General features: G+C 35.4%; 1 protein-coding gene across 1 annotated transcript in view; it reads left to right on the top strand.

Moving 5' to 3' along the window:
- The window catches only part of DNAH7 (dynein axonemal heavy chain 7), a 94,653-nt gene that overhangs the window by 22,951 nt on the left and 46,358 nt on the right, over positions 1 to 25,344 (top strand). The window contains 21 exon segments of the mRNA XM_072341046.1: positions 2,502 to 2,695; positions 3,534 to 3,732; positions 5,779 to 5,919; positions 7,203 to 7,415; positions 8,712 to 8,821; positions 8,975 to 9,143; positions 10,204 to 10,306; positions 10,433 to 10,560; positions 11,279 to 11,491; positions 11,988 to 12,086; positions 12,643 to 12,891; positions 13,669 to 13,818; positions 15,293 to 15,475; positions 16,144 to 16,320; positions 16,619 to 16,750; positions 17,253 to 17,477; positions 18,760 to 18,957; positions 21,169 to 21,324; positions 22,381 to 22,549; positions 23,404 to 23,530; positions 24,496 to 24,715. Coding sequence (XP_072197147.1) covers positions 2,502 to 2,695; positions 3,534 to 3,732; positions 5,779 to 5,919; positions 7,203 to 7,415; positions 8,712 to 8,821; positions 8,975 to 9,143; positions 10,204 to 10,306; positions 10,433 to 10,560; positions 11,279 to 11,491; positions 11,988 to 12,086; positions 12,643 to 12,891; positions 13,669 to 13,818; positions 15,293 to 15,475; positions 16,144 to 16,320; positions 16,619 to 16,750; positions 17,253 to 17,477; positions 18,760 to 18,957; positions 21,169 to 21,324; positions 22,381 to 22,549; positions 23,404 to 23,530; positions 24,496 to 24,715 — 3,555 coding nt within the window.

Genomic DNA, 25,344 nt, shown 5'->3' with positions numbered 1-25,344 from the left:
CACTGTCTCTATTTTAGATCTTGAATATTGTTCCTCAGTCAATTTGAATGGTTTTTCTTAAATAATAATGCAAACTTGTGTCTGCTTTTTGTTGCGTTTATGTGATGTATAATAGAATTGTTGCGAGCGGAATCAAATGTTTATTTCCTTGGCTTTCCCTCACCAACTTGAATAGCCATTTATTATCAGTTCATTAAGAATAAAAAATGAATTGAAGCAAAGCACATTAATGAGGATTAAAGGATTTATTTTCTGCTTGTCTTAAATAGAAGAAAAAATGATCACCCATAAACTAGGAATGCAGGAGCATTTCTATTTCTTTTGATTAAGAAAGGAAAGAAGAAAAAGAAATCCAAGGCTGCAACCTGTGATATATTATAAATGGTATTTGAAAACTAGAGTTAGTAATGCCCTTTTAGCAGGGTATTATAAGCATGCTAAGTAAGGAAACAGTACCTTTCTCTGTTGCACTGGTTATGCATTACAGACTGTTTTGTAAAACAGATGATTAAGTTCATTTGCATTCTGACAGATGAATTATCTACGTATAGATGAAAAATGTAAGTACTCAATTTACTTTGTTCTGTTTTGGTATGATGCAAGAGGGAAGTAACAGAAGGTAAATGTAGTTCATGTATCAGAGAACACTGCTTATTATGTTAGAGGGGCACAACCTATGAGAATTAATTAGATAAGCATAAAGTTATGTTTGTTGTTGTTGTTTATTTGTTTTCAGTAGATTAGGAGCATATTTGCATCATGAGCAGCGAACTGCACCAAAGCTGAATGCAAACTGCAAAGCATTTCAGAACGTTACGAGTTTTTGAACTGAAGCTGTGTTTGGAATTTGTTATTGAATGCTCCAAACTGAAGCTGAACAGCAGTCAGGATGCTAGATCAAATGTGTGTCGTTGCTCTAGGAGGAATTTGTTTCTCACAGATGCATTCTGGGCTTTGCACAGCAGTCAGTCTTGTCTCTCCCAAGACCAACCCTTCTGTCCAATACTGTGCAATACTGCAGACCCCATCAGGAACTTATTTTTTTGAAAGAGTCATTCTGTTTTGTGACAAAACTGCTCCTACTGGAACTAGTTGGGCTTCATCTTTGATTTTTACTCTCACTGCTGCAGTATTCTATAGCCAGGAGTTCTTACATGAGAAGATGAGAAGAACTTGGTAGACTGATTAGCCTGAAATAGTCCCTGTTAATTTCTTTGTTGTTTCTTGTTGTTTAGTTACTTGAGTACTTTGATTGTTTTCCCCTTAAATCCTGTTCATGTGTAGTATGTAGTGCTCTTACAGGTACAGACTCACTGGACAGACCAGAGTCCAGCATTTCTAGTTAGCTCTGTTTCCTTCTCTTCTGTGGCCTCAGTCAAATTCCAGGGAAACACAGGTGGTAAAGGAGAAGCAATTGGATTGCGTTCCAAGACTAATCACTTTACCTCCCCGGGATTTTGTAGATCTTCATGTATTGCAACAAGAGTAAGTTTGAATCAGTTGAATGGTTAAATGGTTAGCTAATCAGGTAGCATACCGGTATGGGCCTGAGCAGCACAGTGCAAGAATAAATTCTGTCATACATGAAGTCAAGCCCACACAGGATCAAAGTAGAAGCATTTATTTGGTTTGACTTGCACTGTCATAAGTCTGCAAATCTGGATTTCCTCCTTTGAAATGTCTCTCATTTTGCTACAAGAATCCTGTACTTGCTGAGTGGCTTAAAAAAGTGAATGGAAATTAGGCTATAAATTGGTCACAGGGTATACTAAATGCCAGAGTTTGGTGTTCAGACAACAGTATTTCTTTCAAGTTTGCTTTTTAGCTTGATAGTTTGAAAAGCGGTAGCTAAGAGGTATATGTTGTTATCTACAGTGTCTAAAAATATAAGAAACATAAGAATCTGTAACTTTGTATTACCGAAGATCTTTAAAGATCTCTTTAGCCTAGGAAACGTTAGGATAAGTCTTTTTCAGATTGTATGACTAGTTAAACTTGGTACTGAAGTCTTATAGACAGTAGCAGTGCTGCCTACTTGCAATTTGGGCAGCTCAAATCAGGATCTTGTGTAGAGCAGTATATTATATGATAAAAGAGATTTTTTTTTTCAATGAAATTTGGTAGGTTACCAGATAAAGCATGGGTCAGTGTTGTTACCATCAAAGTATACTTCAGAATCCATAAAAATCTTTTACTGGTTTATTTTTCTTAATTATATGGGTGTGATTACAGGGTAGATGGCTGTTGTTTTAACAAAATGACAGGAATGACTCTGATGATTTGAGTCTGTTTTGAAAACTGTTTTCAGAAATAGTACATGTAGTTTAATGCTGACTGCCTAACTATTTTTTCCAGTGAAGCCAGAAACTGAAGATTATGAATTGTAATCCTGGCAATTACAGAGTAAAGTATGAAATAAAGATGAATTTTGCTCAATACTTTTCCTGCTGTACTATGCGAGTAGACATTATTATTTTTAACTGGTCTGATTTCTTTTTCAGGACAAACATGTGCTGGCAGTGGTAACAATAGACAGGATGTTAGACAAACTGAAGAAGTGCAATGAATTTCTGGAGATAATTCTCAAGGGACTTAATGATTACCTGGAGAAGAAGCGCTTGTTTTTCCCCAGATTCTTTTTTTTATCCAATGATGAACTCCTTGAGATTCTTTCAGAGACCAAAGATCCGACCCGGTACAGTAGTATTTAATAGATGTAGTTGTGACTCGTGCATGCAGACAGGCTTGTCATATTGCTCCTCTGTTTCTTTATAACTTTTTTTTTCCCCTCTGACTACTGTGGTGTTAAGAATGTACTAGGTTGGATTTTGTATTAGGCAAATGCAGAGTGATTTTCAATGCAAGTAATTGAATTCATCTTCATTTTCTGAACTAGTAACCTTTCTGTACATAGTTTTTTCAGAAAATTCAAGAGTCCGGTTAATAGTTGATAGTGAAATTAACATACTGCGGGTTGTTGTTGTTTTGTTTTTTGTTTTTTTCCCCAGTGGAAAATTGAACATCCTTTAGGATCCATACACTACAGTTTTATTCCCAGTGTGTAGACCTGATAGTGTCCAGTGCAAGGCCGTGTAAGGAATCAGAATTAAAATAAACAGCCCTGTAGTCACTAAGAAATATTGATGCAGTGCAATGAGTAGGGTTGTTTTACTTAAGTTCATTTCTGCTTAATATAGTTGTGTGGGAAGGTATAAATAATGAAACTCCACGTACTTTAGGTGGAGTAGCTGTTAAAGAAAGGATTTGTATTTGACTTTTTTAGCTTATACATTATAGAAAACACAAGTAATATTTTACATCTTTATTTGGTCCTCACAAAATCGCACAGTAGGCATCTTATAGGTGTGATACAAAAGAATTATTGTTGACGGTAACAATTATATTAATAAACTTATAACTGTCTTTAATTTCCTCAACAGTATTATTCTGAAAAGTTAGATCTACTTTTCCGAGATTGGAAAGGAAGCAACGTCAGAAGCTGTTTAATAGTATTCTATTCTGTTGCCTTGTAGAGTACAACCTCACCTGAAAAAGTGCTTCGAAGGAATTGCGAAAGTGGAGTTTACTGATGTGTTAGACATTACACACATGAAAAGTAGTGAAGGAGAGACTGTGCAGCTCACGCAGACCATTTCAACATCTGAAGCTAGAGGTCAAGTTGAAAGATGGCTCGTTGAACTGGAGGTTGCTATGATTAATTCTGTCCACAAGGTAACAAATGATAATGCTTTTATTTTTATTCCCTGAAGCATGAAAAAAAATGGAAAGGTGACTGATGTGTAGCTGTTGAAAGAGTAGAAGTTTTTAGTTGTGGCAGTTGTGTTGTGGTTTGGATCCAACACAAAAACAGCTATGTTGAGGACACGAGAAATGGCTTATAGAATGCAAGGAGACAGCCTCAAGTTGTGCCAGAGGAGGCTTGGATTTGATATCAGGAAGCATTTCTTCATGGAAAGAGTGGTAATGCATTGGAATGGGCTGCCCAGGACAATGATGCACTCTGCATCCCTGGTACCATTTAAGAAATGTGTCTGTGTTGCTGAGGGATGTGGTTTAGCAGTGGGCTTGGTAGTTAGGTAGGTGATTGGGCATGATCTTAAAGCTATTCTCCAGCTTAAATGGTTCTGTGGTATTTTGTCCTGGTTTTGGAGTGTTGAGAGGCGTAAACAGTAAACTTTGTGGAAACTCATACAAATATAAAGTAGTCTGTTGAAGTAAGGCATTTAAGCTTAATATTTTCTGGAGGCAGAAAGCCACCTTGATTACAGGTCACCTCAACTGCAATTTGATTTGTCAGTTATCAGTGATTATAACTAGTAGTTCCAAGTATTGATGTATTTAAGCGTATTTGCATTCAATATTTCTGGTCCTAGTTTCCAAGTGAAGTTATTTAATCGTTCCATAGGGTATTGTTATTCAGCCTTGATTTCTTCAATTAACGTTCATGTATACTGGAATCATTTTTTATTCTTTGCACAGCAAGAGCATTAAAACAGTGAATTCCGTCTATTAAGATTATTCCTTTTAAAATAATAACCTGCTATCAGTTGACCCAAGCATTCTTTTGTCAAAGATGGTTCTACACAAGGCATGGTGTTAAAGGACAAGATGCAATTGGAAGTATGCCCTTATTTTTTAATATTCCCTTTAACATTCCTCTTCATTCTGACTACCTTAATCAAGACTCTGAACTCTTTTCATATTGTATTATTCTAATATTCACAGGGTCACATCATCATGTCATATATTTAGCTATCTCTGTCATTTTTCTTTGTTCCTCCTCAATGTCAGGTGAGGCAATCAAATGTACACACTTGTGACACTTGTACAGTATGACAGATTAATTATACGAGTGTCATATCAGGAAATAAAAGTGAATAAATTAACCTGCTTGGTGCATATTAGGCATGGGAAAACTGAGCTGTATAAATAAAAAAATGGTTAAGCACCATTTGTCTGCATTCACTCTCGATTGTAAAACTTCTATAATTTATCTGAAACACATAATATTTATGTAGTTGTGATGTCAATACGGATTCATTTTTTCCCATAATGGGTGATTGATGCTATTTTGTGTATAGATCGTTAACAGTAAAGTGACTTGGAAGTGCAGGATATACAGCAAATAGTATTACACTGACTTTCTGAGGAGACATCTAAATTTACTGAAGCTTTTGCCTTCTTTCTACTTAGTTTTGTTAATAGGAGGAAAAATAAAAAGAAACAGTAGGAACTGAAAGATTTTCCCAAGTTTTGATTTCATTGGGATTATCCTTGAGTAGTTTAATAACCAGATTAACCATTCATTTATCAGAAAATATACATGAAGTAAGTTTAAATAATATGATCTGCAAATCTAAAAGCCCTGATTTTGTTTTTTTTTTTAGGGGAATAACTGGATTTTAAAAAGAATTTTCAGTTTGGGTTGTTAGTTCTAACTCAGCTGTATTTGCACTTGTTGTTTTCTTGTTTCATTATAGATGGAGGTAGAAAAATTTATGCATCCAGTGGCCTGAATCGTATTAGAATGTGTTGTGAAATTATTTATCAGATTTTTTTTGTGATCAGTTGGTTCACGCTTTTAGGTTTTTATTATTTTAATCTTGGAGAGATTCTCTTGCAGGATGTCAGTGTCATAAAGTTGAGGCTGGTTGATTTTTGATACTTAGTAATGCAACCTAACCTAGATTAGTTCTAAAGCTAAATGTTACTTATTTTCATGTGTGGATACCCACCACATGCTTCTATCATATATAGGTCATTCAGGAAGCAGTTGAAGCTTATCCCAAAACTGCACGTGTTGACTGGGTGCGAGAGTGGCCTGGACAAACAGTTCTTTGTGTATCCCAAACTTTCTGGACGATGCAGGTTGAGCTGTCTATTAGAAATGGCCAGAAGGTAAGAGTATTCACTTTATATTGTCAGATTGATGTAATGCAGTGATGAATCCAACCTTTGATTATAATCTGATTGGCTTAGTTTAGCTTCCTAAATGTTTCATACTTTTTATAAATATGGGCTAGGACTAGCACAAGGTAAGTACCATCTTCACTCTTATCAAACAGTGGATGTATGATTGATGCAGAGCATATTAGCTAGGCAGTGAGGAGAAAGGTACAAAAGGCATTGAATTAAGATTCTGGATATGCTTTGCCAAAACTTTCTTCTGTTTTATCAGTAAATTCTGCAGTATTTGTGTTTCGGGGTTCTTGCTGTTCATATATAGCTGAGCTATTACACAAACACAAACTTAAATCTAGTGTTTAGTCTGTATTTGGAGGAGTATTTCATGACCATATAATGCTTGCTGCTTATTCACAAGTGGAAGCCATAGCTTTTGATAATAGTGGCCATTTCAAGAAGCTTCTGAGTGGACAGAACTAAAGGAAGAAGAGAACAGTATTTCTAAGTAATTCTAAGTGGATGATTTAATCAAGCTTGATGTTTGGGAAATAATTAGCTGGGATGAAAGATGTCAAAATAAGAAAAATCCATTGGTGGCTACCGCTGCCAGAGTATGTGAAGATGAACAATATTGTAGTGTGGAGCTTCCTGAAGGAACATAAGTTTGAGTGCAAAAGATATGGATGTCTGAGTGGCAAACTAACAATTTCTGGGTTCCAACGTCTTTCTCTTTGATTTCAGTTCAGTGAAGCGCTTACCACTTCTCAATACTGGTGTAAACACTTAACTTATATTGGGCCTTTCCTATTTATCATGACCCGTGAGCATGAAAATGATTAACTGAACATAGATTGTAACCAGATAGTTCCAAACTACTGTAAAAATTTAAGATGTTTTTCTAGCATTGTAATGTTCTTTAAGCATAGAAGATGTATTGTATGCATATAAGCCAGTCTTTAAAATATGTGTCATTTTCATTTTCTTAATGTGAAATTTACAAAAAGCTAAGGAGTAATTCCTGTTTTCCAGGAAGAAAGACATTATGCTGTTTTGTTTCCTGATGCGTGTCATTGATGTCTCCATGTGTTTTTCCATAACATTAAAAAAACAGAATCAAATGGATAAAAGTCCAAATGAACCATGTTTGTGAATGATAGTTTACTATCATAATAGCAAGAAGGAATATTTGATGTAGAGAAGTAAGAGTAATATAAGGAAAAAAATGCTCATGCCGTAAACTAAACCTGCAGTTACCTAACTTGTAAAAATTTTCCCAGGCCCTTGAGGATTTTCTGGAACAGAATAATAGACAGATAGAGGACATTGTCACCTTGGTGCGAGGAAAGCTGTCTAAGCAGAATCGTGTGACGCTTGGAGCACTTGTTGTGCTTGATGTTCATGCGAGGGATGTTCTTGCGTCCATAGTGAACAAGAAAATCAAAGATGAGAATGACTTTGAATGGCTAAGTCAGCTTAGATACTACTGGGAGGTAAGTGAGACCTCCCAATCCTATCAGAAGGTAATTTTTGTTCACAGCTTTTCGATTTATTCTTGCTTGCTGGCACAGGGAATAGTTACTCTAATGTGATAATTTCTGCTGATAAGAACATAGCTTTAACTGATAATTCTGGGGATTGCTAACTAAAATGTCCAGTGGCCAAATACGAATAGTTTTTAATTAAAATCACTTTCTCATCAGTGCTGTAACTTGGAACATTGGCTGAATCTGCAGGAGAGATTGCTGTTGTTTACTCAAACACTATTTAGTTTTATTATTGATGGTATTTTATTATTATTTCTGAAGAGTAAAAAATGTTTTAGGGATGACAACTAAAGATCTTAAGTCAATACTATTTTATTTATGTTTCACTTAGAAAAATAACAATGCTTATCCTGTGTGGTGGTAGTAAACAATATATTTGCATTTGTTAGGACAAGATTTACCCTATTACAAATGACATTGCACCTAAAATGAATATATAGAGTATTGCCATATTAGAGTCATCAGGTTGACTATAAATTCAGCTGTTGGTCACTGGAGCTCCTGGAGCAAGTCTGATGAAGGGCTGCGAAAGTATTTGTGGGACTGGAGCATCCATGATAAGAGAAATGGCTGATGGAATTGGGCTTGCTCAGCTCGGAGAAGGCTTAGGGAAATCTGATTGATGTATATAATTATCTGAAAGGAGAATGACATGAGGACGGGCCAGGCTGTCTTCAGTGGTTTGCTCAGTAATAGGATGAGAGGAAATGGGCAGAAACTGAAACACAGGAAGTTCTGACTGGACACAAGGAAAATGCTCTTTATTGTGAGCATGACTGAGCTGTGGAACAGGTTGCCCAGAAAGACTCCTACTCTGGAGCTATTTAAAAGCCATCTGGATACAAGCCTAATAAATGTGCCCTGGGGGACTGAGAAGAGAGGTTGGCTTGGAATGATAGACTAAAGGTTCCTTCCAGCATCAACCTTCCTGCAGTTCTGAGAGCCAATTACTTCTCTCCTGGTTTTAGAAAGACATTTGTCTTTCTAAGGAGCTCAACAAGTCTGTTTGACTCAGCAATGTGGTTAGTAGGACTTTTTTCTAGGTAGAAGTTAATGGAAAAATGTTTTTGTGTTCATACTGTACTATCTATTTAATGGTGATTTTTTTGTTTAATCACAGGCTGTCTCAGAGTAATGTACTAATTGTTTTAAAAGTGTTGTGCTCATTTACCAGTTTGAGGGTGTCGTTTTTCCTCTTTTTGTAGTCATTTCATCTTTAATGTCATTGCCTTATTTTCTTAGGAAGGACATCTTCAAACAAGAATGATCAATGCTGGACTGAGATATGGTTATGAATATCTTGGCAATACACCTAGGCTGGTTATTACTCCACTTACAGACAGATGCTACAGGTAAAAGCGCTTGTTACTAAATGTTCTGTGCTTGCAAGGATCTTTGTAGTTGAGATAGCTTAGTCCTAAAATAGGTGACTCCAGGGTTATATTTTTGATGTCATAAAATTGGTACTGTGTTTTTTTTTCTTTTTCCTACTACTTTATTTTCAGAACCTTATTTGGTGCACTACATCTGCATCTTGGAGGTGCCCCGGAAGGTCCTGCAGGAACTGGGAAAACAGAAACAACAAAAGATTTAGCAAAGGCTGTAGCTAAGCAGTGTGTGGTTTTCAATTGTTCTGATGGATTGGATTACATCGCCTTAGGAAAATTCTTTAAGGTTTGGAAAAGTCTTGAGGGTGATTCTTTAAACTATATGAAAACCTTTTATTTGCTTTGGTCATTGAAATGTAACTTCTGCTTCTAGGTTGCTATATAATGCATAAAGGTCTGTCTTCTTTTAAGAATCTACCATTTGAAATATCAAAATGTTTTTTCTGTGCTTTAAAAATGAAACATACCATAATGATTTTATTTATTCAATACTGGTAACATAGGTGTCATTCACATGAGTACATTTTTAGTAACTGATGGCAATTATAGGGGGCTTGGGGTTAAATTTAAACTCTAAATAAAGTAGTAAGAACCATTGGATTAAGCAAATCAAGCGTATTTCTGCTGGAATTGGCTCTGTATTATGAAAATATGTTCTGAATGGTATCTGTGCCATTCCAAACAGTGTCCTGTTCCTAACTGGAATGGAACAAAAATAGAGCAATTATGCTTTTCTTTCTGGCATTATTCGTCCCATTGGTGTAAAGTGGCAGAACCACATGGCATGGCTTCAAAATTCAACATGAGAGAAATTCAAACAAATAAGCAAAACAGTTTAACAGCTTCTTTTTAGAAGAACTGTTACCAAATCAGAATGGTTAATTTTAGCCCTGCAGAATTCCTTATGTTGCCTGTTGTCATTGCCCTGCCAGGCATAGACCTGAAACAAAAGAATGAGTAGGTTTTTCTGGAGGCTTGTGTAGAGGTGAAATCTTCCCCCTTGTCCAGTTCCAAAATGCTGACATTAAAGGTAAAACATGCAGAATGTATGTATTTTATAACACTTTGAATAGGACAGAAGAAACAGGACTTTAGTTTACACGATGCAGGTTTTTTTGTCTCTTTTATTTCCCCGTGCAAAATTCCTTTTTAAACATTTGTACTTCTGTTGGGTGATTTCTGCTATCTGGGGCGTTATTGATTAGACCTTAGTGCCCTAAATAATGGTTATAAGTTCTGTCTTAGCCCATTAAATCTTTCTGTCAGTACTGGATTGATTTGGTCAGCATTGGTATGTTCAAAATAAATGTGCACCAATCAGTTAATCTGACATCTGTCTCTTCTAGGGTTTGTTGTCTTGTGGAGCGTGGGCTTGCTTTGATGAATTCAACAGGATTGATTTGGAAGTGCTTTCTGTGGTTGCTCAGCAGATTTTTACTATCCAAAGAGGTAAACGGTTATGTTAACTATAACTTTGTTTTACACATGACAAAGAATAAAGATTATTTTTTTTTTTAAAAAAAGGTCTAACAATGAGAATAGTTTATGTATGTATTTATTTATTTTCCTGTACAGGCATTAATTCAGGGTCTGAAATACTAGTATTCGAAGGAACTGAACTGAAGCTTAACCCTACATGTGCCGTGTTCATTACCATGAATCCTGGTTATGCTGGGCGTTCAGAGCTTCCTGACAATCTCAAGGTGATGTAACGTTTGGCATTTTAATCTTTTTAATAGTTAACACAAAGGGAAAATAAAATAGCTTTTTGTAAAAATAAATTAATAAATTAATATCGGTTCCTTTCAGGTCTTCCCAACTGTTTTTTATATTACACTACTATAAAAATAATCTCTGAAAAAGAAGGTGATAAAGAAAACTAGATTTGACAATGGAAATAAGCTATATTTAAATATGTTGGGAAATTGTGGAATGATTTAATATTTCTCAGAATTGGTTGAGAACTTTACTTGTTAGCACATACTATGAAAAGGAGGTTCAAAAAACATTAGTTCTATAAATGAAGAAGGATAATTTGGAAAACTTGTTGATAAATTATGAAAACCAACTGAACTTTTATGTTCGAAAATGCAGCATCTTGTTTATGGTACTTGGACTGCACTCCCCTATTCCTTCTAAAGCCTGTGGCATTTTGTCTTGTAATTTTGTTGTTGTTTATCTTGAATGAAGAAGAGATGTAACCATGAATTTGTCATAATTGTAAAGTATTGCTAATTAGTTATGGAAAACTGTTAAACGTACTACAGTGTAGTCACGATAGTGGTAGTTAATTTTAATTGGCTCCTGCTTTATTAAGGAAATAATGGAAACATGTTATTTCAAGTACTTGCAGAATAGGTTGTATATGATAGCGCGTAAGTTTTTTCTGATGTGTTTTTTTTCCACTTATGTATTTAATAGGCTCTCTTTAGAACGGTAGCTATGATGGTTCCTGATTATGCCATGATTGCAGAGATAGTTCTGTATTCTTGTGGCTTTGTTTCTGCACGACCTCTGTCTGTAAAAATCGTAGCTACGTACCGTCTGTGTTCTGAGCAGTTGTCGTCTCAGCACCATTATGATTATGGAATGAGAGCTGTGAAATCAGTGCTTACTGCTGCTGGAAACCTGAAGGTAAATGATTTCTTCAGGTTGTTTGGTTTTTTTTGCTGTTATTCAGCAGTAGTGTAGGTCTTTCATGATAAAAGGTTCACAATTATGTATAAAGGCAAGTACAGTGGTGCACGTTAAAATGAAAAGGGTATGTTTTATGGTGCAAGCTAAGAGAATTCAAGAAATTCATAGTCTGATCACTATCTCTGTGTGGCAAGCCCATTAAGTGTGCCAACTATCTTTCAAAAGTTCTAGTTTCTAGTTCAGTGCAGAATAGTGAGCTGTGTTTGGTGTGCTTGCCACTGCTTTGTGTTATTTTCATTATGCCCTTAGATGTGTTTGCCATAATATGTTACCACCTTCCAATAGTTCACTGTCTGGTCTGCCAAATGTGACTCAAAACTTGCCAAAAATAATGATACAGATGCATAACAGGAACTGATCTGTTAAATAGGTGTTTAACGTTGGCTTTCTGAAACTAGAAAAATAACAAAATGTTATTAAATATCTTTTTTAGCTGAAATATCCCTTGGAAGATGAAGAAATTTTGCTACTTAGATCTATTACAGATGTCAACCTGCCTAAATTCTTGTCTCATGATTTACCACTTTTTGAGGTAAAAAACAAAAAACAAAAACAACAAAACACGTATTTTCACTAATGTTTAAAAAAAAAAAAAAAAAAAAAAAGTTAAAAATTATATATATCTTATATAGCAGATTTCTCAGAGTAATAGTCAGAATACTTCAATCTAGCCCTTAATTATTTTTAAACAATCTTAAACTGTTCCTTCATAGCACATACACTGTCCGTGTGGGCTTACTGTTTATATTTCTTTTAACTAGTTTTTGGTTATTGAGAGAGTAAGGAAAAAGCTATTTCTGTTTTCTAAAAGCAAGTTTTGTTAAGTAGTTTGTTAGAAGCTGATCAATTAGGTAATTAATCCTTTACTACATACGCATATAAACATGAAAAAGGCTTGTGAAATAGATATCAATAGTAAATTAAGAACTTTTGGCTCAGACAAGGTAATGTGACATTCGTTATTATTTTATTTTAATCCAAATAGATATTAGTTTGCCTAAATTATAAATGACAAAGGATTGATGGCATGAGTTTCAAACCAAATAACAGTGGGAATAAGTGTACTTTTCAATTAATTGTTTGAATAGGGTATTACCTCTGATTTGTTTCCTGGTGTGAAGCTACCAAAACCGGACTATAATGACCTGTTGGAAGCCATTAAAAGCAACTGTGCTGCTATGAATTTGCAAATGACTGATGAATTTACTATGAAGATCCTGCAGATATATGAGATGATGATTGTGCGTCATGGCTTTATGATAGTTGGAGAGCCTTTTGGTGGAAAAACTTGTGCATATCGAGTTCTGGCAAGAGCGCTGGGGGACATATGTGAGAAGGTATCTAAACACATTTTATAAATATTTCTTGTCAAACCCATTTTCAAACAAATCTTATAAAAATATTTTGGTATTTGTACAAAATACCGAATTGACCGTAGGGATCCCTAGGGAAGCATAAGGGAAAACTGAAAAGAGTTTGATGGAGAAGCTGTGTTTCATACTTACATAAAATTCATTCCTATAGTGGTTTTTACCCCCCTAATCTATTATTTTTGCAATATTATGTTTCCTCTTTAATCACAAGGAGACAAGAAAAGAATCGGTTAAGTTAATGAAAACTAAAATTAGATATCTTTGAGTGGTTTCAGTAAAAGCCAAACACAATAAGTAAATAAACAAAAACCATCTTTGTAGTGGTGTTTTGATGTCCATCTCAGAAATTTATCAAAGCTGTCATACTTACTCCTTTGATTAACTTGGGGTAAATGAGGCAGAGACAGGGCTTGACCTGTTTTGAGCCCTGCAAGCGTAAGTATAGGTCTCTGTTATCTTGACTGACTGCCTACTGTCCTGTTGACTAATATTTCAATAAATATAAAATCCATTTTTATATAATAAGCCACTGCTCAGTATTAAAACTATACTTACAGCTGTATGTGATGAAGTTGGAAGAATTGTCTTCATGCACGTGTAAACCATTTTTGAAATGTAATATTTATTATCTTTCCTTCTCTAACCTGATGAAAGTTTTATGAAGATTTAATATATATATGTAAAATTCAAAATGAAACATATGATTTAACAAATGTTGTGTTAACGCTTGTGTGCCTATAGGGGTTGATGGAAGAAAACAAAGTTCAGATCACAGTTTTAAATCCCAAATCCATAACAATGGGTCAGCTGTATGGACAGTTTGATCCGGTTTCACATGAATGGTCAGATGGCATCCTCGCAGTGAGTTTCAGAGCGTTTGCTTCTTCCCAAGTAAGTGCTAACAGGATTGAGGTATTCTTGGAAATGACCTTTCAATACATGCATTTAGGAGTTCACAATTGCAGGATTCGTAAGCTTAATTATGTGAATACAGAGACTACAGATCATTTTAGTCCTGCTTTGCTCCATGCACGTGACTTATTGATGCTGGTAAATTAATGTTAGTGTTTCAGAAGCCTATATGTAAAAACAAATTTTGTTGTTGTTCTTTGTATCTGTTAGAGATAAATGAATATTTAATCTTTATACTACGTTGTACTTCCTTATTTTGTCTGGTTTGGAATCAGATCTCCAAAATTTATTTATATGGTAATCTTGAAGTTAGTTTTGATGTTAATTTTGGATGAAATCGCTTCCTGAATGTGGCTTATGTCTGAACATCCATTAAAGTCCATTGAAACTTTATGACTAAGCATAATAAAAGAGGGTTGAGAGAGATGGGGCCGTTCGACTTGGAGCAGGCTCCAGGAAGACCTGAGAGGGCCTTCCAGGATCTGAAGGGGAGCTTCAAGTAGGAAGTGGACAGACTCTTTAGCAAGGTCTGTTGAGACAGTATATGGGGAAATGGTCTCAAGCTAAAAGAGAGGAGATTTAGACTGGATGTAAGGAACAAGATTTTTTACAATGAGCTTGGTGAGGCACTGGAAGAGGTTGCCCAGAGAGGTGACGGATGCCCCACCCTTGGAGACGCTCAGACTCTGAGCACCCTGATGTAAGTAGTGTACGTGTCCCTGTTGGTTGCAGGAGAGTTGGAGTAATGACATTGAAGGGTCCCTTCCGTTCCAAATGGTTCTGTGATTCTACTTATCTACCTGACAATTACTTGAGTTTTTGATAGTGACTGTCGCATCTGACACTTAGCTGCTATAAACTTCAGTGAGCTAATACTGTTTTGAAGTTAACCAATGTGGAGTTTGCTGTCTCTAATAGCATTTACAGAACTGCAGAAGTGATTTGTATTGTTTTGTATCATAGTATTTGAAATACTATGAATACTTCTGGCTATTTAATTATCTGCAACAGTATCATATTCCTTAAGTTAGGCCTATTGAATTCCATGGTGAATGTGGAGTATGTATTACATATCGTTTGTATTCGTTGCATTAATAGCTTCATTCTGTCGTAAGCATTTGAATGTGTTGTATTTAACTGAAGCAAGATACTGCTTTGCAAGTGTAACTGAAAGTGTCTGGTAAAAAATATGAACCCTTTGTAGCTATCTACAGTATTTGTTTCAAAGTAACTCACCCAAATTGTGAATACAGATTGCAGGTGTGATTTTGGAAACAGTTGATGAAACAGCTTTGTGCTTAGAATGTTTCTAAATTTTCTTTTTTGGTAGAAAAAGAATTTTGTGCTAAAGTGTTACTTTTACAGTGAGCATAATTAAAATAAAATACATTATATATGTGGGGTTTATTTTTTATTATTACTATTCTTTATTTTCTTGTTCTCTTTTAACCAGACTCCAGATAGGAAATGGCTAATTTTTGATGGACCAGTGGATGCTGTATGGATTGAGAATATGAATACTGTGCTTGATGATAATAAAAAGTTGTGCCTTATGAGTGGAGAGATCATCACAATGTCACCGCAAATGAGTCTTATTTTTGAACCAATGGATTTAGAAGTTGCTTCTCCTGCTACTGTAAGTACCTGCTTTTCAGTTACTGATTACAGTTATCTTTCATTATGGAGGGGACAGTGATGATCTTTATTTTTTTTTCCTTTAAATCTTTTAATCCTTTAAATTTTTTTCCTTTACACCTTACTGAGAAAAAATAATTATTTATTTGATGTTTGTTTAATGTGAGAGACATTACATCTTGGTTTTAATCCTTGAACTTTTCATAATCTGACAATATGATGTGAGAGATGATGTGTGCTCTTCTAAGAACCCTATAAATATTTGGAGCCTGATCCTTGCAAATGCTTGACAAGAATAAACAATAAATGTGCAGAACTTGAATCTGACAGATTCTGATAGAATCAGTGGTCACTGCATTTATGGTAGATGTCGATCTCTGTTACGCTTGTTTTTTTTCTGATGGCGTTTTGTGCAATGGAAAAATTTCCACCTGAATATGAGAATAAGTTCAGGTAATAATATGAAGAGAACAAACTATCTGCGTAGTCGTGCTGGGAAGGAGAGTTTTTACTTCAAACTGATAGAAAATTTAATTAAAAATTATGTACTGGGCAACCAAGTGGTCAGTTTAGCTCCTTTTTGACCTTAACGTTGCGAACTAATTCTGTTGAAGAGGAAAGACTTTGGAGATCACACAATATAACATGTACCCATTCATTTACTTCTAGGTTTCTAGGTGTGGTATGATCTACATGGAACCCCATATGTTAGGCTGGAGACCATTAATGATGTCTTGGCTAAATACAATGCCTTCAGGAATCAGCTCTGATCATAAAGAATTTATAATTGGCCTGTTTGATGCAATGGCCCCTCTCTGTCTTGAGTTTATTAGGAAACACACAAAGGTAAGGTAAAGAGCTTTTCTGAAAAACGAAGAGCATATGAACTATTTTTACTTCCAAGGAATATATCCTTGTAGGATATAGTAGGGCAATATCTAATTTTATTTTTCATAACTGCTGTTATAATTAAGGCTCGTGAGCAAGATGTTCACAGGATTAACCTGCTTCTGAATGCATTTTAGGCGTAAGAACAAGAAAGTGAAAAACAACAAACATAAGAAAACCAAAAAAAACCCCAACCTGTATAATTTCAATGAGTAAAACATACCTGTAATCAAGAGTATTTCTGTTTTCTTTTCAGGAACTATCTCCTACTTCTGATACAAACTTAATTCAGTCGCTAATGAATCTGATGGACTGCATGATGGATGAATTTGCAGATGAAGCCAAAGTTAAAGCTATGAGTGACCATGACATTTTTTCTTGGCTTGAGGTAGGCAGCGTGTTCAATGTAAAGAATCAGCACCTTTAATTTGGGATTTAGTGGGATGGATTTCACAGGCAATAATACCTATACTCAGCAATTGTAATAGGCATTTTGTAAAGTCCAATTAGGAAAGTACCATTACCTGCATAATAAGAGTGTAATAATGGTGTTAACAATCATGTTGCTTTACGGGGCAGTCCTCCGAGTAACAGAAATACTATCTCACTTGTTTTGAAATAAAAGCCAGTTTATGATTGAATTTTCTCAAAATGAGGGCTCTGCACTGAGTGGGTCAGGGATTTTGCTGCACGGCATAGGAGATCAGATGCTGACAGTCAACATGAATGGCGTTCTCTTTTACTGAAGGCATGGTCCCTAGCTTTATACATGAAATAAAATTGGTCAGGCATCATTCTGTTGTGATCTCTGGCAAAATAAATAAGATTGTCTTAGTGAATAAGAGAATTGTAATTTACAGTTACTGAATTTGTTTCTTCTCCAACTGTAGGGCATTTTTTTATTTTCACTGACGTGGTCTGTAGGAGGTAGCTGTAAGGAGGCTGATCGTCTGAAATTTGACAAAGTTGTTCGAGAACTGCTTAAAGGACCAATCAGTGAGGAGACGAGAGAGCAATATAAGTTGTTGAGTAGTACTGATCAACGTGCTTCAAAGGCATTCACGGTCCCATTTCCAACAGAAGGAACTATTTATGATTATCGGTTTGTCAAACAGGTGAGGTTTGCAGGAGGGGTGTAGCCCCTCAAAGGTTACACCGTCAAGTAATTTTTAATGAATATTAGAAGGTTTGCATTGTTCATGTATTTTTTTTTTTTTAGTATGCTTCTGTCACAGAATAGGCGGGATGTTCTTCCTCATATGCCAATGTAAGGTCTAATGTTTTGTCTGTGACTTAGAGTACGAACTCCTGTCTTTTCAGCTACCACAGTAATTGCCTGTTGTAGGGAAGGAGTTAGCAGAAAATCTTCTGTGCCTTCTCACCTGTCCCTTTTCCCTAAGATTAAGATATGTCTCTCCCAGATGAGAAGTGCATAAACTTTATCAAGTATGTTTCTGAAACTCCAGAATAAAATAAATGTTGCCATTTTGAGTTTGTCAGTCTTGCAAATTTCTGTTGCTGTACAATGAGAATTACAATGAGAAATATATGGATTTCAGCTTGTGCACGATACTTGCACATTGCTGAAGAAAGCAAGGTTTCAATCAGTATTAAAAGCTTTATGTCTTCTGATAATATCTATAGAAACATATTTGTTCTTACTGAAGCAGAGAGCAATCTCTAGGAATTTCACATGACTTTTATCTCAAGACTGATATTTTGGGGGCTAGGATAGATCATAAATGTTACAATGTTATCCTAGAACGCAAGTTTTTAGGGCTATTTACAATTATTTTATTTCCTTACGTTATTATTTTTATTATGATTTTTGACATTTTTTTAAAGACTCCTGTAGTGTAGTTAGCTAAAGGAAGGAGCTTGATTGTGGCACTTAAACACTAAAATTGATTTGCCCACAAATTCCATAGTTTTGAGGTTTTTGTAATGAGTGAGGCGTCTGCAAAAGTAACAACTTTCTGTGATTGTATTTATACAGTAATTTCTTTTATGTACAAATAATTTTTTTTATTTAATTATATGTATTTTTTAATTATATACGTAATACCTGTATTGTTATAAAAGGTAAGAAACTTGTCTTTAAGTAATTAATAAATTAAGTAATTTATTAATTGCATACTTGAAGCACTGGCACAATGTTTCTCTCTAAGTGGCCTGACTTGACAGCACTGCACTGTATCCTAGTTAAATAAAAATATTTATATGATGTGTTCATCTATGTATTTACAGTTTTGAAACCTGTGAAGTTATTATTAATACTTTTTAAAATTATCTGATAGCTCTGTTCATTAATTCATTGAACTTTGATGCTTCTATTTTCATTGGTTTTATTCTTCTCCTTCATCTTTTATTATTTGACTTTCACATAAATTAAAACAGGGAGAAGGAATTTGGGAACCTTGGGTGGAAACGCTCAAATCAGCTCCTCCTATACCTGAGGATGTGACATTTAATGAAATAATAGTGCCAACTCTGGATACAGTTCGATATATGTCTTTGATGGAGTTGCTGGCATTGCATCAAAAGCCTTCTTTGTTTGTGGGGCCAACAGGAACTGGAAAAAGTACCTATATCACTGTAAGTACTTTTAAAACCGATGTTAGAGATTATTGAAAGCAGTTAGATGAGAAGCGAATTGATGATATTGTACATGAAAAGAGAATGAGACATGAATTGTTTAGATAATGAAATTCAGTTACGGGCAAACAAAAAAGCAGTTATGTAGGTGTGTTATTCTTTTCTTATTTTATCTTTATTTTTCATCACTCTTACAGACATTCTTAAGGAGCCCTCAAATATCCACTGGAAAAAGCGCCTAAAACCATGTAAACGAGACTCTTCAATTTGATTCCTGTACTGATTTACTTTACATTGTGATTGTATGCCACATGTAGTTGGCATGGTCCACAGAGACACTGATGTACTGAAGGTTAATCACTAATTCATCCAGTCAAAGCAACAAAAAATAAATACTTATGTTTTAGAGTTAGAAGCAGCAAAAATGTGCACTGCTGCTATTGTAGAAAAGTTTAGGAGGTAATAATCTCTGTTCACGTTCCTCTAAGGCAGTTCCGTGGATTGGTAAATAGTGGACAGAAAGACATTTGTCATTGAAAGAAATTTGAAGGCAAAAAAGTAGAAGCAGTGTTAATAAAGAACATCTGTTTTGTAGAAACAGATGGTAGTGGGAAGAGAAATCAGCTTGTCAAATTTATCCCAGGGAGTTTTCTGTAAAAAATCAGTTGGCTGTATCTGCACGTTAAAAAGTAAAAATTAAGAAAATATATCAAAATCATAGAGTTCTTTTTCTAGAATTCCAAATGCTCCTTATATGCTTGTCTGTGAATGGAAATGAAAAAGAAATACAATGAATGCTGACAATCAGATTATACAGACTGAAGTTGTTTGTGGTACGCAATTCCTGCTATTTCTAAAACAAAATGTTTTTTGCAAAATGCTAATACTTGTTCCAGTTCTGGGATTTTTAAGCTAAAAAATGAAGGAAAAAAAAAAAAAGGATAGTTTTCCCCCCCTTCTCCCCCTCCCCAAAAGATTTTAACAACGGTTATGTAGTTTCATGTTTTTGCAGCTGTTGTTTTCTCTTCCTTTTGTATCATTAAATTAACTATAGTTAATTAAGTTACCAAGTAAGTATTATGTAACCTGCTTCAATTTCTAAGTTACTATTCTTAAGTAAATAAAAGATGGAACAAAGATATGCTTACAGAAGAAGTGGAACAAGATATGCTTACAGAAAATGTTCCAGAAATGCAGACAACGAAAATACAATAAATCACACAAAAAAGCATTCATTTATAATGAGGAATATGATGAGTTTTTACTGACGAGTTCATTTTGGGAGTAGTAGTTAAGAATGTGGTATTTCTTGGGAGTTCAGTATTGATAAAAAGAAATACAGTCATTGAGTTACATTGCTCTCCAGTTTTTCTATGTCGTCACTGTTATGCTTTCAAGCAGAAGTTCGCTGTTTTCATTCAAAAGTAGAAATTAAAACTTCTTTCTGTTAAAAAGATTGTGAGGTCCACAAACTCCAACATATGTTGATAAGAGATTAAGCGAGTCACTAGAGGCATTTATTTATATACAGTAAGGCTCTGTAGCGATGTCTGAAAGGATGACTTCCAACCCTGTGATTTTACTGATGCCTGGGTAAGAAATGAGTGCCATTCAAGTCTTACTTAAAAGGGTGGGTTTGATCCATATTTCCTCTGGAGATTGCATTTAAACTAATTAGAAAAAAGAGACTTTGGAGAGTAGTTAGCATTATAAAATAAGATGAATCTTGACAATGAAACTTAGTTTTACATTTTTTTTCTGATGCCTGTTAAAGGAAAAATTGGTGGGTACTCTTCAAACTAAGCATAAGTATTTTGATCTGCACCTGCTTCACCATTTTTTGGTTTGGGTTAGAACAGGCTATATATAATATGATGTAGCGTTTTGCTTGTGCAGAATACTGACATACTGAATTTATTTAATATACTGGGCATGTTTTGAACGTGGAGTGTTTATTTTAGAATCTGTGAAGATGTCTATAATATGAAGTAGAAATTTTTCTCTGAAAAATTGAGTTCACTATCCTTATTTTTTCTGATGAAATATGATTAAAGTATAATGTATGATTAAAGTATCTTGGAGATAAATTACTACTCTCTCATTGGAAATGAATTAGAAATAGTACAAATGTTGTTGGCTTGATTGCTATTTGCTAGATTGCTTTTAAATTTGTCTACACCTGTATTTTAACTTTCTCTTCAATTCTTCCAGAATTTCCTTTTAAATAATTTGAATAAAGAAGTCTATAAGCCGCTGCTCATTAACTTTTCGGCACAAACTACAGCAGCTCAGACTCAGAATATTATAATGTCAAAGTTGGATAAAAGGAGAAAAGGAATTTTTGGGCCTCCTCTTGGGAAAAGAATGGTAATTGATGTATTTCTGTATGCAAGTGTTTAAATGCAAATGAATATATGAATGTGTTATTTTTGAAACTGATATCAAGAAAGGCTGATAAACCCATAGTTCTAATTTTTGTCATTTACGTACGCAAGTTTTCACTAGTAATATGCATCTTGATCAACGGAAAAAAAGATATGATACAGATATATGATTCGAACAACAGTGAACAATGTATGATAATTTCCCCTCCAGATTTTGTGACGCTGTGCTTTAGATAAGAGTTTTTTATGGGTAAGGTGATGCTGACAGCATATAACTTATGGGTGTTGTGGTTCCTGAGTTTTATATAAATCTAATAGTGGGAAGTACCAAGGGTTTGTCAGCAGTTGCAGATTTGGATTTTTTATGTTATATAGACAATAAGAAGCTTGTTCACCCTTGTTGCTAAATTGTGAGGGCATTCTGTTTGACAGAACTATGGAGTGAAAAAAAATGGATATAGAAACCCAGATAGGTTTCCATTCAAAGCCATCTCAGTTTGTTGCTCAGATTGCAATTCTAAGTAAGAAAAAGGCTTCTGAGTTAACCTGATTTCCTACTGACCAAATTTTTCTCCGTATCAATTAGAGAAAGAGAAGGAAGAGGTATGCAAGTCATTAATACGTTTCTAGAACTCGCTTTACTTGAATTAGGTTGACTGTGTGAAGATGTTTCCAGTGGCATATGCTTTATGAAATTGTTACGGCTCTTCTTGACTCTTGAATTTTTACAGGAAAAGGCATTTAAGGTGTGCAGAAGGATTTAGTAGCAAGTACTATTTTGCCCTCTTTTATTAGATGCTCTCAGAATATCTCAGAATATAATCAGAAATTGTATAGAAGTACATTAGATGTACTTCTATAAGTACATTTTGAAATGTCTTTAGAATTGGCACGGCTTCTTTTGTAGTTGTTTGCTTTTATATAACTTGGCAGCAAATCCAGTCAGAACTTGGTCATGATTCTCGTAAGATTGCATTTGTGTACTATTCCAATTCAGCAAAACCAGTAAATACCAAATTCTTTTGTTTTGCTTTTTGAGGTTGTATTTGTAGATGATGTTAACATGCCAGCCCGAGAGGTCTACGGTGCTCAGCCTCCTGTTGAACTACTACGGCAGTGGTTAGATCACTGGAATTGGTATGACCTTAAAGACTGCTCAATGATTAAACTTATAGATATTCAGATCATTTGTGCAATGGGACCACCAGGTAAGAGATGTATACTGTACTTATTTTTTATTGCAGCATGCTCTGCCAACTCCCCCCACCCACTTCAGGTTTTTTTTACATCTTGTCGTATGGTATGGATTATCCTCTGCCCAGTTTAGGTCAACTGTCCCTGTTCTACCCCCGCCCAGTTTCTTGTGTGCCTACAGCCCCCCTCAGTAGTAGAACAGTATGACAGTCTGAGAAACTGGAATGTCCTTGGCTATGTGCAGTACTGTTGAGCAACAACTGAAATGCTGATTTGTTGTTTTTTCTCCTGAAGCCAAAAAATAGCATTAGACCAGACACTATGAGCTCCCTGCTGAAACCAGGACAGCAGTGTTCATCCGCAGTTCAAGACACTTTATCTAAATGATCAGGATGTGGAGCAGGACAGAGGGAAACTGTGAAAGAAAAGCCGAACTTAATTGTACATCTTACTTTTTTAAAAATTAGTTTATACTTTGCCCAAATCTTGAGGGTACTTTGTGCGTAAAACCTCCCTTTGTTCCTATCTCAGGCTTTTTTACGTGAGGATGCTTTTAAAATTGAGAATATACACATAAAGTTTATGATAAAATCTTTCTGCTGCAACAGAAGTGTGGTTAAAATAACGCCAAGTCTATGTCTGTGACTTGACCATTTCAGTCTGTATGTTGCGTGCTATTTATTATGAGAGAACACCATGAATATTTTTACTATCTTGTTGCTTTCAAGTTTATGACACGGTGCATTACTTTTTGTTGTGGCACTGCTAGTTGCATGAAAGATGAATATTGAAAAAATATTGCTAGTTTTGTACTGTTTTACTCTGCTTTTTTCCGTTATTTACAATAGTAGTGCTTTCTGTTCCGTAGGTGGTGGTCGAAACCCAGTAACACCACGATTCTTGCGACACTTCAATACAGTTACCATTAATGAGTTTGACGATGAATCCATGTACACAATATATTCTAGGATCTTAGACTGGCATCTGACTATATGGTAAGAGACCTTTTTGTATGAAGAAAATTAAAAAAAAAAAAAAATATTATGTTAGTGGGAAATTCAAAAGATAGGTCTGTAGGAACTTCTTGTTGTAAATAAGTGAACATCTTTTATATCCTGTGCTTTTTTGTGGTATTCATCGCTCCAACTGAACTAACGATCATGCTAAAATAGTGAAGAAGTTACTGTTCTGAAATTTCCAGTGAAGTTCCAGATTAGCTGAGGCTAATGAAGTCGGTTCAGATATTTGTGTAGTATAGCATTCTTTGATGTATGAACATAATTTGATTAGTAATTGTTTAAAGAACGGAGCCAGAATCTATTCTTAAATTTCACGTGGTTTGAGAAGATCTGTTCTTTCTTTGGCATTTCACTGCTGCGTAATTTTGAATTGTATTTGTAGATTTTAAAATATTTTTATTGATTCAACTTCCAGTATTCTATTCATTCTGAGTCTCAGAAAATTGTAATATTCTGTTTCTAGACTAGTTTTATGCTTGACAGCTTCTGACCCTTTGAGGGGGAGACAGAAGGAAGACAGCGAAGGCTATTGGACTGACTGTTCAGTTGCTTTTGTTACTTGTTAAGATATAAGGGGGAAGAGTCTAACTGCTTGTGTCTGACGTAGGAAATTTTTCCAGTCTGTTCTGTGGTTGCTAGAAATGGCTTCAAACTAAAAGAGGGGAGGTTTAGACTGGATATAAGGAATAAGGTTTTTACAGTGAGGGTGGTGAGGCACTGGAAGAGGTTGCCCAGAGAAGTGACGGATGTCCCATCTTTGGAGATGCTCAAGGTCTGTCTCAATTGGGCTCTGAGAACCCTGACGTAGTAGTGTATGTGTCCCTGTTAATTGCAGGGAAGTTGGATTGCATGACCTCTAAGTGTCCATATGGACTCAGGAGTAAATCAAAGTGTGCATATAATGTATAGTTTATTAATTATCATCTTTTATACCTTATCAGTTACAGCTTTCCACCGGAATATGTAGAACTGATTCCACAAATTATTAATGGAACCATGCATATTTATAAGGAAGCTACGAAGAATCTACTTCCTACCCCAGCCAAATCCCACTATTTGTTTAATCTCCGTGATTTTTCACGTGTTATTCAAGGTGTTTGCCTGTCAGCACCTGAAACAACAGAATCTACAGGAATGATAAAACGTCTCTGGGTTCATGAGGTAAATTGTGTAATGCTAAGAAATTATTATACTTAAGATGCAGATTTGACTATTAATGTTTTTGTGATATCATTTCCTATTGCCTAGCAGCTGTAAATTGCTATCACGTTCATGAGACAAGGTTCTTTTATATTCTGTGTGAGCAGACTTAATGCAAATATGTCCATTTGGAGACTGGTGCCGAGTAGCATCCCCAAGGATTGCTCCTGTGACTGTTGCTTGTCAGCACGTTTAACTACACATCCTCAGCAAGTTTGCAGACAACAGCAATCTGATTGGTGCAGTTGATATTACAGAGAGAAGGGGTGTCATTCAGAGGCACCTGGACAGGTGTGAGGAGGGGGCTTGTGGGAGTTTAATGAGGTGTAACAAGGCCAAGTGCAGGATGTTGCATTTGGGTTAGGGAAGTCCCAGATACTTGTACAGACTGGGAGAAGAACTTCATGAGGGCAGCCCTGCAAAGAAGAACTTATTGTTCCTGGTTGATGAAGTGTTGGACACGTACCGGTAGTGCTGTGTGTGTTCTTGTAGCTCAGAAGGCCAAAAGAAGGGTGGCCAGCAGAGCAGGAGAGGTGATTGTCCTCCTTTACTCTGCCCTTGTGAGGCCCCATCTGGAGTATCGTGTCCAA

Source organism: Excalfactoria chinensis, chromosome 7 (genome assembly GCF_039878825.1).
Source record: "Excalfactoria chinensis isolate bCotChi1 chromosome 7, bCotChi1.hap2, whole genome shotgun sequence".
In the NCBI taxonomy this organism is placed as follows: Eukaryota; Metazoa; Chordata; class Aves; order Galliformes; family Phasianidae; genus Excalfactoria; species Excalfactoria chinensis.
Note: the sequence above shows the minus strand (reverse complement) of the source record. Positions and strands in the feature narration are given on the sequence as shown.